General features: G+C 28.7%; 1 protein-coding gene across 2 annotated transcripts in view; it reads left to right on the forward strand.

Annotated features, from left to right (window-relative positions):
* The first annotated feature begins 7,318 nt into the window (after positions 1–7,318).
* LOC125067198 (autophagy-related protein 16-1) overlaps positions 7,319–14,484 on the forward strand; it is a 130,607-nt gene continuing 123,441 nt past the window's right edge. Inside the window, exons 1-7 of one of the 2 annotated variants that reach the window (XM_047675644.1) lie at positions 7,319–7,650; positions 7,908–8,018; positions 8,416–8,581; positions 9,253–9,415; positions 11,357–11,445; positions 12,122–12,175; positions 13,467–13,623. In XM_047675644.1, coding sequence (XP_047531600.1) covers positions 7,557–7,650; positions 7,908–8,018; positions 8,416–8,581; positions 9,253–9,415; positions 11,357–11,445; positions 12,122–12,175; positions 13,467–13,623 — 834 coding nt within the window. In that variant the 5' untranslated portion in view covers positions 7,319–7,556. The remainder of the gene's footprint in view (positions 7,651–7,907; positions 8,019–8,415; positions 8,582–9,252; positions 9,416–11,356; positions 11,446–12,121; positions 12,176–13,466; positions 13,624–14,484) is intronic. The other variant, XM_047675645.1, reaches the window with a different exon arrangement.

Consider the following 14,484-nt stretch of genomic DNA (forward strand, 5'->3'; position numbering starts at 1 on the left):
TTTTAATAAAATTTTATGAGACTAAATCTAATAATCCGAAACGACCGATTATATTATAATATTTTCAAGGGCCCTTAAGTATCCATATACCTAATCGAGTAGGCACACTAACTAATCGTCTCCGCTTTATACGACTAAAATTAAATATTACGCTATAGCGCTATACCTAATATTCTTGAAGGATATGACATCTTTATTACAAACAAAAAAAAATAATCAGAATAAATCAATCGGTTCCAATCCAGTTTATCTATGAAGTTTAAAAAAATCACATGCCGTAGATAAACAACAATTTTAATAGACAGAAAACGCTCAAAATAGATATATTTATCATGAAATCATTTCACAAATATCCTGAACCCATTTTTAAAGCAGAATAATAAACACTATCACTAATTATATAAATAAAAGATAAATGAATGATATGTATTTCCAGGGATCTATTTAACAATGAATAGTATAATAATTTTAAGTTGATAATTAATTAACGCCTTGATTAAAAAACATAACTATATTTTTAAAGTAAAACTTATTGTAACAGCCCGTAAAGGCTGGCATTGTCTTAGACTTCGTCTCCGTTTGAGGAGAAGATTAGGAGCAAATTCCACGACGCTGCTTCAATTCGAATTAACGGATACACATGTATGACTTTCCATCTGATACATGCACGCACCATGTATGCCTTCATCGCTGAGTTCGAAATAATATAAACACAAAATTAAACACTTGAAAATTCAATGGTGCTTGCCTGAGCTTAAATCGGTAATCTTAAGATTCAGTATTTTAGCCACTAGGTGACTAGACTATCTCGGCTCATATGCATCAATCATATCAATATACGAAATTCATGCTTATATTTTTCTGTGCTGTATATGAAGTTATATACATTACGCGCAGGTAAAGCCGTAAGCCGTAAGCTTGCGGCTTTAGTTAGTTATCAAATAATAAAGTACATATGCCAAAACAAGTTAAATAAATTTGATCACTCGTATTGTTTTGTAAAAAACTTTGTTTTCAAAAACGGTCAACTACGTTTGCACAAGTTACGATTTCTTACATGCACCTACAATAAACAAACATCGTCTGTTTTATTTCATGTTAACCTTCATAAAAATTCTCAACTCGTCGGAATATTTTTTATGCATGTCAAGCGATAATTGGATTCCGTGATGTCCGGTTTTTTTATTAGAGAAGGGATTGGTCTCATATTAAATATATCTAAATCTTCTGTCGCGTTTTTTTTTTTTTAATTATAGATTATGGTTGCAGCTTTTCGCACGATTTATTCCTCTAACGTATACCTACGTATCGTACTTAATTTAGTTCGCCATAAAAATAGCAAAAGTAAGACATTAGACAAAAACGATGTTTCCATTCATTTTTCTTGGAGAGCAAGTAAGTAAATCCCAGTGTTCAGAATCTCTTGGCCTCACTCGTTATATTGCAATTTCTAAATCTACAGATCTTGTAAGATTTACGTTTTGCCTTACCAACGTGCATCTAAAATAAAATTTAACGTAACACAGGTTACTTTAATAGTGAATGTTGTTTCTATTTTATTAGGATGATACTTTCAATGTTTTTGTTTAACTTTAGCTGTGAAACTTGAACCATAAAAAAAAATTACCATTGATTAAAATCAAGGCATAACGCAGCCCATAAAAAATATTAATGGACCACATCGTTACTTCACGTGCATTTAAAACGAAATATATTTTAACCAAAAACATAGTGTGCTTTTTTTTAGAGATAATAATGAAGATAGCTGTTTTTGCTGTACCTATTTCGTTTTTGGATATAATTAAAATAAAATTGATTTGATGTTTTACAATATGTTAATGTTTTGTCAATTCGTAGGTGTTTATAATATGGTCGGTCGTTGCAGTTGATGAGGTCGTAGCACAAAAAATTTGTACGTGTACCTAATAACAATGTTAAAAATAGAAAAAAAATTATTATAGTTGACCTTATTTTATGTCTTGTAATATTCAAATTTTCATTCTTCCAGTGATGGAATCAAATGGAACTCCCCTGTTACAAATACCAAACTTTGAAGGTAGGTTTATCTAAAATTTAAACGGAGTGCTCAAACAAGAGCAGATTAACCGCTTTTAGCATCGATTTGGTAAGTTTTCGTTACGAAGTCTCATTCGTAGATTCGTCTCTTTTTAGTGTATGTGATAATAAAGTGAATTGCTATTTTTTGTACACGCATAGCGAACAGAAAAAGGCTAGGTAAAAATGTTAAGGCTTTTGTTGTGAGTGTGTATGTTTTGGTTCCGTGTGTATTTACTCGTTGTTTCTGCCTTTCATCGTCATATTATTAGCGATATATCTATAACTGCACGTAAACTTTTTTCTTTCTTAATAAAATCTATAGCAAAGTGATGATTGTGATTGCATAATACAGTATTATCACAGATAATTCACACTTTATCATTTTAAAATTTACAAATTAGACCATTATTTTAAAATATACTTTATATACGAAGTTTTAAAAAATAAGTAGGCCTTACGGTTTATTGTACTACACTACCATGGTATTGGTAGAAGACATCTTGGATCGATAACTGTCTTATTATAAAAAACAAAATTGTACCCCTTATAATAAGGGGTACAATTTACATATCCCATTACATACCCCTTATTATACATATTAGAAATCACATCCAAAGCAACAAGACAAGAATGGACAAGAGCGACAAGCGCCCTAGGACGATTATTACATCATCGAATACCATATGATCCGCTTACAAAGGTCCACTGCTCCTCTGCAGCCTCTGGTCTGGTCTACAGGTCCTCTGCAGCGACCCCGGTAGGCATTCGGTAAAGTTTCAGCGCAAGTGCCCTCCGAAATGGTTCTTGAAGGATTGCATCAAAAAAAATAGAGATGGTTAGAAAAACTAATAAAATATAATCGTGAAGAAAGACAAAAATAAGAATTACCGCATAATGTTATGAAAGTTAATAATAGTAGATATTAGTTGAAAGAAGAAAATAAAAGAAATAGGAATAATATTGAAAAGTGGTTAATTTAGTTGTAATTTTTAAAAATGAACATTCTTTATTATATATCTACAAACAAAAAGATGAAGTGGATGGAAGAAATCTTGAAATTTGTATTTTCTTTATCTGATATTTTTTGTCATATTAAACTTTCTGGTAAAGACTTGTTCGCAACTATCTAACTAATCTTAGATTCTATAGGTTTGTTATTAGTCTGAGCTTGTTACAACATATATTTGTAAATTCTTTAGTCATACTAAAACCAAACTAAAAAACTAAACTTTAAAAATAATTTTTAAAGTTATTTTATTTACAATCTACAAATTCAATGTAATTTTTATTTTTGCCTATGCAGATTCAGAACATTTTAAAAAAACTATTGACCAAAGGCTTTCCAAACGGTCTGTTAGAACAGAGTCATCGAGTAAAAGCGAAGAAAATGTTGATGATAAAGTTATTGAAGTATTGAACGATAACATTAAACAAGCCAGAGAAAGTGAATTATCTGACGAAGTTGATAGCTCAGGTTGGTAAATGTCTTCTGAAAACCATAACAATGTTACTAAATACGTAAATTACAATATATTTAATTTATATTGCAGACTCTAGAGGTGACCGACGTTTAAGCACGAAAGGTTTTTTACCTGATGATTTTGAACGTGAAAGTAAGTAATTTATACCTTTTTTATACTGCATTCAGAAATACATCATACAGATAACGTAATATACTTAATTAATCGCAGGTAACCCAAAAATTCATGAAAGATACAGCAAGGAATCAGAAGAACGGTAGTTATTAAAAACAACTGTAGACCGTTTTGTTTTTTATTTATTATTTTATATACTAACACCCTGAAAATAAATACATTATAGTAGGTTTACGCGGTTCGGTTTAAGATGAGCACTATTTCCTACAGACAATATTTTTTTAAGACGAATGAAGGAATTGAATGAATGAATATTTTTTTTATAATCTTTTATGAAAATATTTGTGGTAAAACACCAGCAACCACACCATCTATCAAAAATGAGAAAAATATTGTTATTTTTTTTTTATTAGTACATCAAAATGCCTTCTCTTCTAACGTTGCTTCATAAAAACAATATCAACGTCAAGTAGCTGCAAATTATGCCAACAAGCCTAAATAACTAGATGAGCTCAAAGAATTTATATAAATATATTTTTATATAAATAAATGCTATTAAGAGGTGAGTGGTATTCATCTTCTGCCCACATTTCGTTTGTTCCGGATAATCTCTGGAACGGCTGGACAGACTTTGACGGGACTTTCACTGGCAGAAAGCTGATGCAATAAGGAGTAACTTAGGTTACAACTTTTTTGACACACGCGCACAAAGTCGCGGGCACATCTAATTAACATATATATGCACACGATTAAAAATGCAAGCAGCGAGTTCAAACTTTTGAAAATAGTTGAAGTGTGTGTCTTCGTTTTTTTAAGTATGAAACCGAATCGCGAGCAGCATTTGTTGCTATATATTAATTTATTGCTTTTATTAAATTATAAATTATTTCATGAAAGTTATAGTTATCACTTTCCATGTTTCACATTCTCCGATTGTCTCACGACTGCAACGTGTTTATAAGAAAGTAAAGAAACAGTTAGGAAAATGTTAATGCTAAACGGCATCCTGTTACCAAACATATCGTTTGTTCAGAAGTTATATGGGCAGCTGAAGATTTCCTCACGATATTTTATGTTATTAGATTATTAAAATTTTAATTGTATTATAAATATTATTGTATTATCTAGGCACCAAACACAGTTTTGTTGATGTTTCATTAATTACATAATGAATAAATGTGAAAAAATGTGTTACAAAAGAAAGCTTGTATCTCACTACAAGATATTTCTATCAACCACCCTAGGATGTGACTAATTTGGTCATATACACATATTTGGTAAGATACATAAATATTATCAATAAAATGTAAAAATACGTTTTTCTAACTATAAATGAGAAGGACGATAATGATTCAGAATACGAATTAATTTAGGCACCGATGCGCACCTTAAGCAGCGTCGCCGGCTCGAAACTTATAATTGAATCTCCAATCCTTAATTGAATAGTAACAGTCAAAGTCCAAATTAATACGGAATTCATCTATTCTTGAAAGATAATATAAAAGATTTTTAAGAAAGTATTTCAATCTTCAGTAACTTCATGATAAGCACCACACTTTTCATTGTTATAAAAATATGACCTCTATTTACATCTAAATATTTATAATCCACGACATATTTTTTCATATTTTATATTAGTTTCATTTTTATTTTACTAAGAAAGTTAGTACGTAATTTAATAAATAAATATAAGCAGTTAATTTAACGCACTTAGTCGTATTATTTGTGATTTTGAAAGTATGGATGAATTATAGCCGATATAATACACGTATCAGTATCTAGGCAGTGGAACTGTTCAATTTTACTGGTAAAATTTTCAAGCTTTAAAGTGCTTGATCTGTATATTTACAACAGGAAAGGAACTTATAGGAATATAAATGTATTCGTTTAAATTAATACATCCTGTATGCAATAAAACAAATATCAACCAAAAGAGGAATGGAAAATAAACTAAAATGCTATTAAAGTATTTTTAATAGCAAAATATATTTTTTCTCATTTTTGGAAATAGATAATTTATTTATTATAAAGAGTTTATTTTACCTCAATTATATTACGCTATTTCAAAACTAATTATATCTATATATTGAATAGTTTAGGAACCAAAATCGCCACGATATAATTTTTCCTCCTTAAATTCTAGCTTAGACAACTATTTGGAAGTTCTGCCACCCGCAATTCACTCTAAATTTTTTTAGTAAATAGAAGAAATTGTGAAAAAATAATGATGCGTTTTCCAAATTTAACATCTTGAACAATATTATAACCGCTATTATTCATAATCCAGCAATGTCGAGACAACCATGAATTGTGTACATGAATATTTAGCTTTGGGCAAATAATCATTGCAGTGGCTATGCTGCCCGTGACTTTAAAATCGTACCGCGCCAATTTCGTCTTCACCCGGCGCACCTTCCGTCCGTGACGCGTCACTTGTTCCCGTAGCCAGGCAATAACCTAGACGAGAATTACTTCATTTTTTCTTAGAATTGTAAAACAGGCGGATGGGCAATTGGCCTACCTGATGGTAAGTAGTCAACACTGCATATAGACATTGGTGCTGTATGAAATATTAACCAATGCGTAAATAACTTTGGGAACTAAGATGTTATGACCTCGTGCCTGTAGTTACACTGGCTCACTCGCCCTTCAAACCAAAACCCAACACTAATACTAAGTACCTATTGCTATTTCGCAGTAGAATATCTGATGTGTGGCTTATACCTAAACAGACGGTCTCTCCCTCTCTAGTAATTTACAATAGAATATTGTCTAATTATCTCTCATAATTTAGTAACTAAAATAATATTCATAATTATTATTACAAAGTTATTCGGTAAAGACGCTAGTTAGAACAGTATTCTGGCGACTCTGGACTCTGGAGTCTGCCGTACTGTCAATAAGACAATGAGGTTTAGGCTTACACAATTTTACTATTTTGCTACATTCCTAACAAATATTTATAACAAAAAATAATAAAAAAATCTGGAACAAAACTAGAGCTAACAAAAAAAGTCTCAGTAAAAAACAACATAAGTCGAAGTTGCAGCATTGGCTCCTAGAATAGCTTGCATGACACTTTCTAGACCTGACGACGAATATATAAAGGTAAAAATTTACATTATTTATCCTATCAAAATAATCCTTTTAATTAGGCACTTTATTTTTAAAAAAAAGGTATTTCCTTTATATTTGGGGTATGAACCCATAAGCTTAATTTTAGCTTATTTATTAAAAACGGTTTAATATTTATAATATATATATTTACGGACATAACTTCGTTACGACTAAGGTATCTAACAAAATTGTTAAGAGGTTGTTTTCTGAAAACTGCCAAAACTGCCAAAATAATTAATTAAATGATTTATATATAACAATTTTATTTAATAAGATACCTTAGTCGTAACGAAGTTATGTCCATAAGATTTAATAGCGAGAACTTCAAATAATACTTTATCATAACTTCGTTTGAAATTTAGTAGAGTATGGTAGTAATATTTGGTAATATGTTGTCACTTTAATTAAATATTAAAAGTTAAAGTTCAAAATCATAGACAAACTATAATCTTTGTTATCACAATATCCTCGAGTCCAATTCAAGATGATTTTGACATTTAATTATGAGAGTAATTTAAATGACATATTCACATTGTCAAAAGTTTATTTACGAGTGAAGAATACATAATTTTTGTAGAACTGATTAGTTAATGATTATTTAGTACATAAAAATTGAAAGAGAAACGAAGCGTTTATATTGCTATAATTCTGTGAGCGAAGATTTATACATAAGTGCACATATTTTCATCTGTGTTTCTATGGGTTTGAAATGACATCTGTTTGTTATGATATAAAAACTTTGAAAATATATTTTAATAAATTGATCTAAAAATATATTGGGTTAAAATGGAAGGTGGAGATTGGAAGAATAATATAATAAGTCAATTGCAGTCTCGTAATAAGCGAGAAACAATAGCCTTCCAAGATATTATAACTTTTCGTAAGTAACACAACCTATAGATAAGTATGTCTTTGTCTAAATTTATTGTCATTTTTATTGCTATAATATAATGCTAATATATTAAGATGAAATACTTACAACACTATCTTGACTAATTACCTTTATATATTATTAATGATAAGCAGGACTATTTTTGATAAATCTGTTTATTTTTTGTGTTATAGTAGCTATTTGTAACTAGTTTCATATTGTTGAACTAATAACATTCCGTAAAAAAAATATTATTTTATTTTCAGAAAGTCGACTCTTTGATAATGTTAGCACATTAAAAAATGAAAACTTGCAGCTCACTTTATTAAATGAAAGAATAAGATATTCTAACACAGAAAGTGTATTATCTAGTGGAGGTTTGTGTATTTTTTAATTTAACTCTTTAAAATTTTACTGACAAAATGGAATTAACATCTAGATTCCTGTGAAGATGTATATACAATCTATATAATATTTTATCACATACATAAGCAAAAGAAAGATTTAAATGAAATTTGGCTTAGTGGCTAATACCAAAAATCAATATATTATAGGAATTTTTATTGCAGGAAATAACTTTCAACGAGATAATCAAGAAAGTACATTCCCAAAAATATTTAAAACTGTAATTGTCAAATTACCATTAGAATAGTATACTAAGCATAGCAGATTGGATAGATATACATAGAACCCTTTAATAATGTATAATATATATTAGTTTAATTCTACTTAAACTATATTGGTTAAAATAGATCAATTACACATGTGTTTCAGGCGGAGTGACCAATGAAAGGATACAAGCTTTAGAGCAAAAGATTCTTTCCCAGCAAGAGGAACTCACCTCTATGCACAGGCGGCGAGGAGAAAGTGCGCAGCAAATCATTAACCTAAATGCACGAGCGCATGATCTAGAAAAGAATTTGCAAGCTAAAGATATAATGTAAGCTAATTTAATTTTTAAGTATTTGTTTTGTTTGTGTTTGAATATATACAAATTTGTCAAAGAAAAATAATAAAAACATAGACAAAACTACATTTATAATTAATAAATAAATGTGACTGGAAATAAAGTATTTTTAACCTTAAAATATTTTAAAACAGCTATCCTGAATTAATTCACTTATAGCAAATGTCATTTTAGATGATCTGAGAGTTCTTACCATATACTGTAGATTATAAAAAATATTGTGGAATAAAATAAATTCATTGATTGATGATGATACACAGAAACCTTGAACACTTTAAACTCTATTTTTGGGCAGTCAATTAAAAAAATAGGTTTTATTCAATTGTTTTTTTTTTATATATTGCATTAAATAATGATTATATTTTATCAAAGTAACCAATTTATATTCATTCAAATATTTCCAATTATAAGTAATAAATTTATATAAAAGTTGGTTGTGCAATATGTATTTTGTATAGTAATGTTGATGTTCAATATCATTACAAAAGATGAGTAGCTACATAAGAGAGAACCTATTTCTCAAAACTAAGTTGGCACTCATATTTGAACATATTCATGTTAATTTGACAAATTAATAATATTTTCATATATATATTTCAAAAGAAACTATTACTACTTAAAATTTAATCAGGAATATATTTTAGAATTTCAGAAAACACTGCATTAATAGCATCACTTAGAGCAGAGATTCAAATGTATGAAACAAATATGGCTGAATTACAAGGATTGAATCAAGTCTTAAGAGATGAACATCAAGCATTACAAATTGCTTTCGCAGCTATCGAAGACAAATTAAGGAAATCCCAGGTAAAAGTCATATTAATTATTCTTATAACCTTGTGAACTCTATTGAGGCATCATTACTTTGCAAGAGAAACATATTATGAATATTCAGCTTACATAATTAATGTTTATATTTGCTCAATAGGGTTGGTTATAAGAAGATTTTTTTAAAATACTTTGAAGGTTTTTACTGTATATAATTATATTATAAAACTGAACAATTTGTTCGCTTGAACATGCTAATCTCGGGATCTATCAATTTGATTTGAATTTTTTTTTGTTTTGAATATGATTTATAGAAAAAATTGGTAGTAATGTATAATATAGATGAGGAGCAATAAGTTTTAACATGGATGAACATGAAAAGAGAGTAATTTTTTTTAAATCATTTTTTAAATTTATTAAAACAAATTATCGTATTTAATTTGTATCATCATAATATCAGTAAGTGAAATAAAATTTATTAGTAATTACGTTATTAATTATTTAATTTTATATGAATAGAATTGTGATTCGGCGTTTAATAATACTAGTCTCCTTATAAATCTTTCCTTATTAACATGAATTAATAATGATTATCTATTTTAAATTCCAAGGAAGTAATAAAGCGCGAGGTTAGTTTTTATTTGCATCATGAATGAACGACCTCGTTGCTATGTGCGTGAGAAGATTAAAATAACATATTCTTTAACTCACTAAATGTGTATCTGTGTACGCGGAATGTAATATTTCTGGCTTTGTTATGGGTTTTCGTAGAAAATACAAACGAAAAACATTGTAACATAAAGCTCAGGCGAAATGAAAATGTTTTAAATATCATGTCTTTACGAGAAACATTTACACATCGTGTTGCACGCTTGTGTTCGTTCGGAGTACTTATACTGAAAGTACATACATATCGCTGGAAACAAACTATTCCACTGAATCTTCAAATTTTTATTGCATCATTCATTCGTGGCAACATGCCAACGCAATTCGCGGTTGTGTCCATCATGTTCAGCGTGATTCTTATTTCATAAATATTAATTATTTTGTATATTCAATAATTATCTTTATAAAATACTAGTATATTGAAATAAGTTGACTATAATACCTTAATGTAATTTTGCAATATATAATATATGTAGTAGAAATATAATATATTTAATTCAATTTATTACTATCATGCTTGTATCTCGCATGTGTACCGACTTAGTTATATAGAGTGGGTTTTGCCCATGCCCAAAATGACCATTAAAATACATACTGAAAGGAATATTAGAAAAGGGACAATATATTTCCTAAATACGTACCTAAATGCATTTAATCCTGCTCAACATTGTATGCTAACTAATGCTATATATATTAACATTTGTTAATATACATAGTAAGTAACTAAAGCCACATAAAATGGAATGAGTATATTTTGTATTTATTTTTGCGTAATTTGCATTTCTACGTTATTACGTTTTATTATTATTATAAGATGGATTAAATGGAGCAGCCTGTATACATATAGCCCTCATGTGATTATCGGTATATATAAAACGCCTATAACTTCTATGAAATTGCAAACACCTTCAGTCGAAAATTTAACACCGGTCAGTCTGGATACCATTTATCCAACCCGGTATAGTTTAGTGCAAACATATTTTTTAAAAAAGAAGTTCATTATCGCACGTTACACTCCAGACATTCAGCGAATGAGAGCTAAGCCAAAATAAGTGAAGGAATTTGACCGCTACGACACTCGCTATAGTGTGTGTGTTTTATTATGATATTTAATAAAATAATAATAATTATTATTATTAGTAACTTATAAAAATATTTTTTTTCTCTCCAGTTATTTTATTGTGTTCGGATTTAAACTGTGATATAATATATATCGAATGAACTTAATTCCAGCCGGGTGTACAAAACTATTTTTTTTTAAATTGATTTATTATATAATACCAAAATTGGATTATCGTACTTTTCTAATTACAGGATGAAAATCGTTCTCTTGTTGAAAGACTCATTAAATACAAAGCTAAAGATGCGGACAAAATGAACGAACGAAATGAACACTTCCTAAAGTAAGATTAATATTATTTATTTTATCTATGGAGTTTTTAAGAGTCGTAGAATACGCCTGTTTAATTTCATTCAATTATCATTTGCATGTATCTAAATTAAATTAAAAAAAAAGAATAATTCCAAAAAAAGATTTTCTCATGTGTTGATTGTAACTATAAAGTTGTATGGCTTTTTGTTAAACTTATATTTAATTCGGTTTGGGTAAAGGTGTTTGTACCATAGTTGTTAATAGAATATTTTCAACGCAATTTAAAATATGACAATAATTGTATAAACGCACTTAGGTTTTATAGATTTGAAATTGTGTTGTTAATTTTTTTTTATTACATTCCTTAAAATATTTTTCGTTACTAATGAATCATATTCTATACGAATTTTATTAAGATTTTTACATTGCCCTGAAGAGAAAATGTATTGTATATTACAAACAAATATAGAATGAGTATTTAAAATTTCGGTCATGTCGAATTCTATTTTGCTAAGCTTTTTATTACTTCACTGTAATGGTACTGTACTTTATAAATGGCACCGTTCAATAACAAAAATATTACTTGTTTTTTGTAACGTAGTTGAATGTATAGAATGGTCTATGCGTGTGTTAGCGCAGCCTTAGAAGCTTGCATAATTGTACATGATGTTTTTTTTTGCTTCCTTTTGTTTAATTTTTTTCAACAGGTCAAGCAACCCTACTGCGTTTTTCATCAACACGTTTGGTAGAGTTAGTTTCGGGTGAGTTTGAGATAATGTGAATGAGGTCTTGGTGGTATGAAGGCATTGTGGCGTTTATAAGGACATTTATTTCTTCATAACGACGGCCCATATATGTCTTAACTGCACTCTGAAACTGACTCATTTTTCAATTTCCCCCACTTATCATTGCGCTACAACGGACGATGCATTTACGATTTTTTTGTACTATCTTTTATCTACAGCTTTTTATTTCAAAATTTTTTGACTTGTTTTTTTTGTGTAATCGTTTCTTTTTATAATTGATTGATTTTTTTTACTTAAATTTTGAAAATATATATTCACCTAATTTACACAACAATTCCATTGTTTTCTAAATTGTTTCAAGATAATAATATGTAATTAGACAGTTTTATATCAGTTTTATATAGCTTATGGTGAAGTTTTAATCAGAATTGTAATACATATATTTAATTTGAATTTATATTATGTACAATGTACATACATTACAAAATTGTAATATAGTATTTATTATTCGGGACGCACATATTAATAATAAGATACATTTGAGAGAGATTGTATATCAGATTTTTCATAAATGGAAATTTAAAAGTGTTTGTTTAAATCTTTTAATAGATTTTTCATAAAATAATAAAATTATAAATTAATTTCATAAAGATGTTAATTTGCAAAAACTCTCAATTTACAATTGTTATTGTTTAAAAATATAGATTGCTTATTATTTGCGTACGCATCTCCCATCTGATTGGTTTGTATTTTTCAATAGTTGTTGTTGGCACTTGCGTGAAGTAACTGGCGTAATACCATCAAAGTAAAATAGGTGGGAGTCTTATGATTTTTTTTTATTATTTAACAGACATTACAAGCCGCAGTTAGCCAGATTTATATAAAGAAACAAACACTTTTAAACATTTAATCATTATTACTAAACTCAATATCATTAAAGTTTTGGGTTGATTAACATTAATTTTAAAGTTATCATTGTAAATATTTAAGATATGATTGTTAATGGACAGTTTGTATTTTGCATGGTATATTTTTAATATTGCATGGTATTATTGCACGTGCAACTCGCACATTTGTTCGGTGATATACAAATAAAGGTGAGATGTATTAAGGTTATGACCGTTTTGTAAGTAAATGGATGCCTGGATAAGCAAGGATATAAGCATCGGTTGCGGTTTAAAACGATCTGAAAAACGTGAAGGAATGGCCCTTTAATCCCTGTACAGAAGCTTAAGCACGGAAGAAAATTTAAAATAGGAAATATATATTTTAAGTGTATAGTGTATAGTTTTTGTTTTGTTTCCAGGAAAAAAAGTGACAAAGTTCGCAAAGAATTGGAAGAAGCGGCCAGAGAAGGCGGCAGTAGAAGTAGTGGTGGTTCTGGAGGTAGCACAGATGATAAAATTATGGATTCCCTGCCTTACTACGCGACGTCACTACCGACTAAGGTGGCATTGAGATTTGTAAGTTTATCGTTTTTCTGTTAAGGAAAAACTCAAAATCTTCTAGTTTTGTTACATAGTTTGCGTTCAAACGAAATGTTAAATAAATCGTTTTCAAATTGAAATTACGCTTTGTTTAAAAATATAAGACAATTCATTTACCGTTTTGTTTTGGGGTTTGTTAATCGTTACCCAAAACAAAAATCAATAAATGTGTTGCCACATAACAAAATATAATGGCAATCGGATTCTATCTTATCAAAGAAATGAAATGTTAATCGACGTTATTTTAATATGACATTCGAATTTTTACGTTTAGTATATGTTTTCATGGTAATATTAAAAAATTATGAATCTCAAACTATTTCTTACATTATTATTTTTTTTTTTACAATATGCGTATAAAGTTGCATAATGAAGTATTTGTAGTAGTAGGTAAAATTTTAACATTAAAGTATCTTTGAATACGCAAGGATGCTTATCTAAATTATAAATTTCATTTTAAATTTCAATCGTTTGTCCTTTTTGTACTGTAATACTTTGACACGCTAAGTGTATTATTTTACGAAGTTATTTTCGAAATTTAGCTAAACATATGCGTATGTTCACTTATCAAAGAAGAAAAGTCTAGGAATGGAAGAAAACCAAAAGTAAATAACTTTATAGTTAACATTAATTTAGACTTAACTATCAATCTTGTAACTTCACTCAACATACATACGTATACGCACTTTTTTATTATCTTTACATCTCTAAAACCTTCAAACCCAAACTTCACCGAAATAATACGATGAAGAAAAGAAAATACCTTGCGCATACAAATATAATATTCCGTATTGTTTTTTTAATGCTTTTACGTTGAGTTCATAATTTTTATCACAT

This window comes from Vanessa atalanta, chromosome 11, assembly GCF_905147765.1.
Source record: "Vanessa atalanta chromosome 11, ilVanAtal1.2, whole genome shotgun sequence".
NCBI lineage: Eukaryota > Metazoa > Arthropoda > Insecta > Lepidoptera > Nymphalidae > Vanessa > Vanessa atalanta.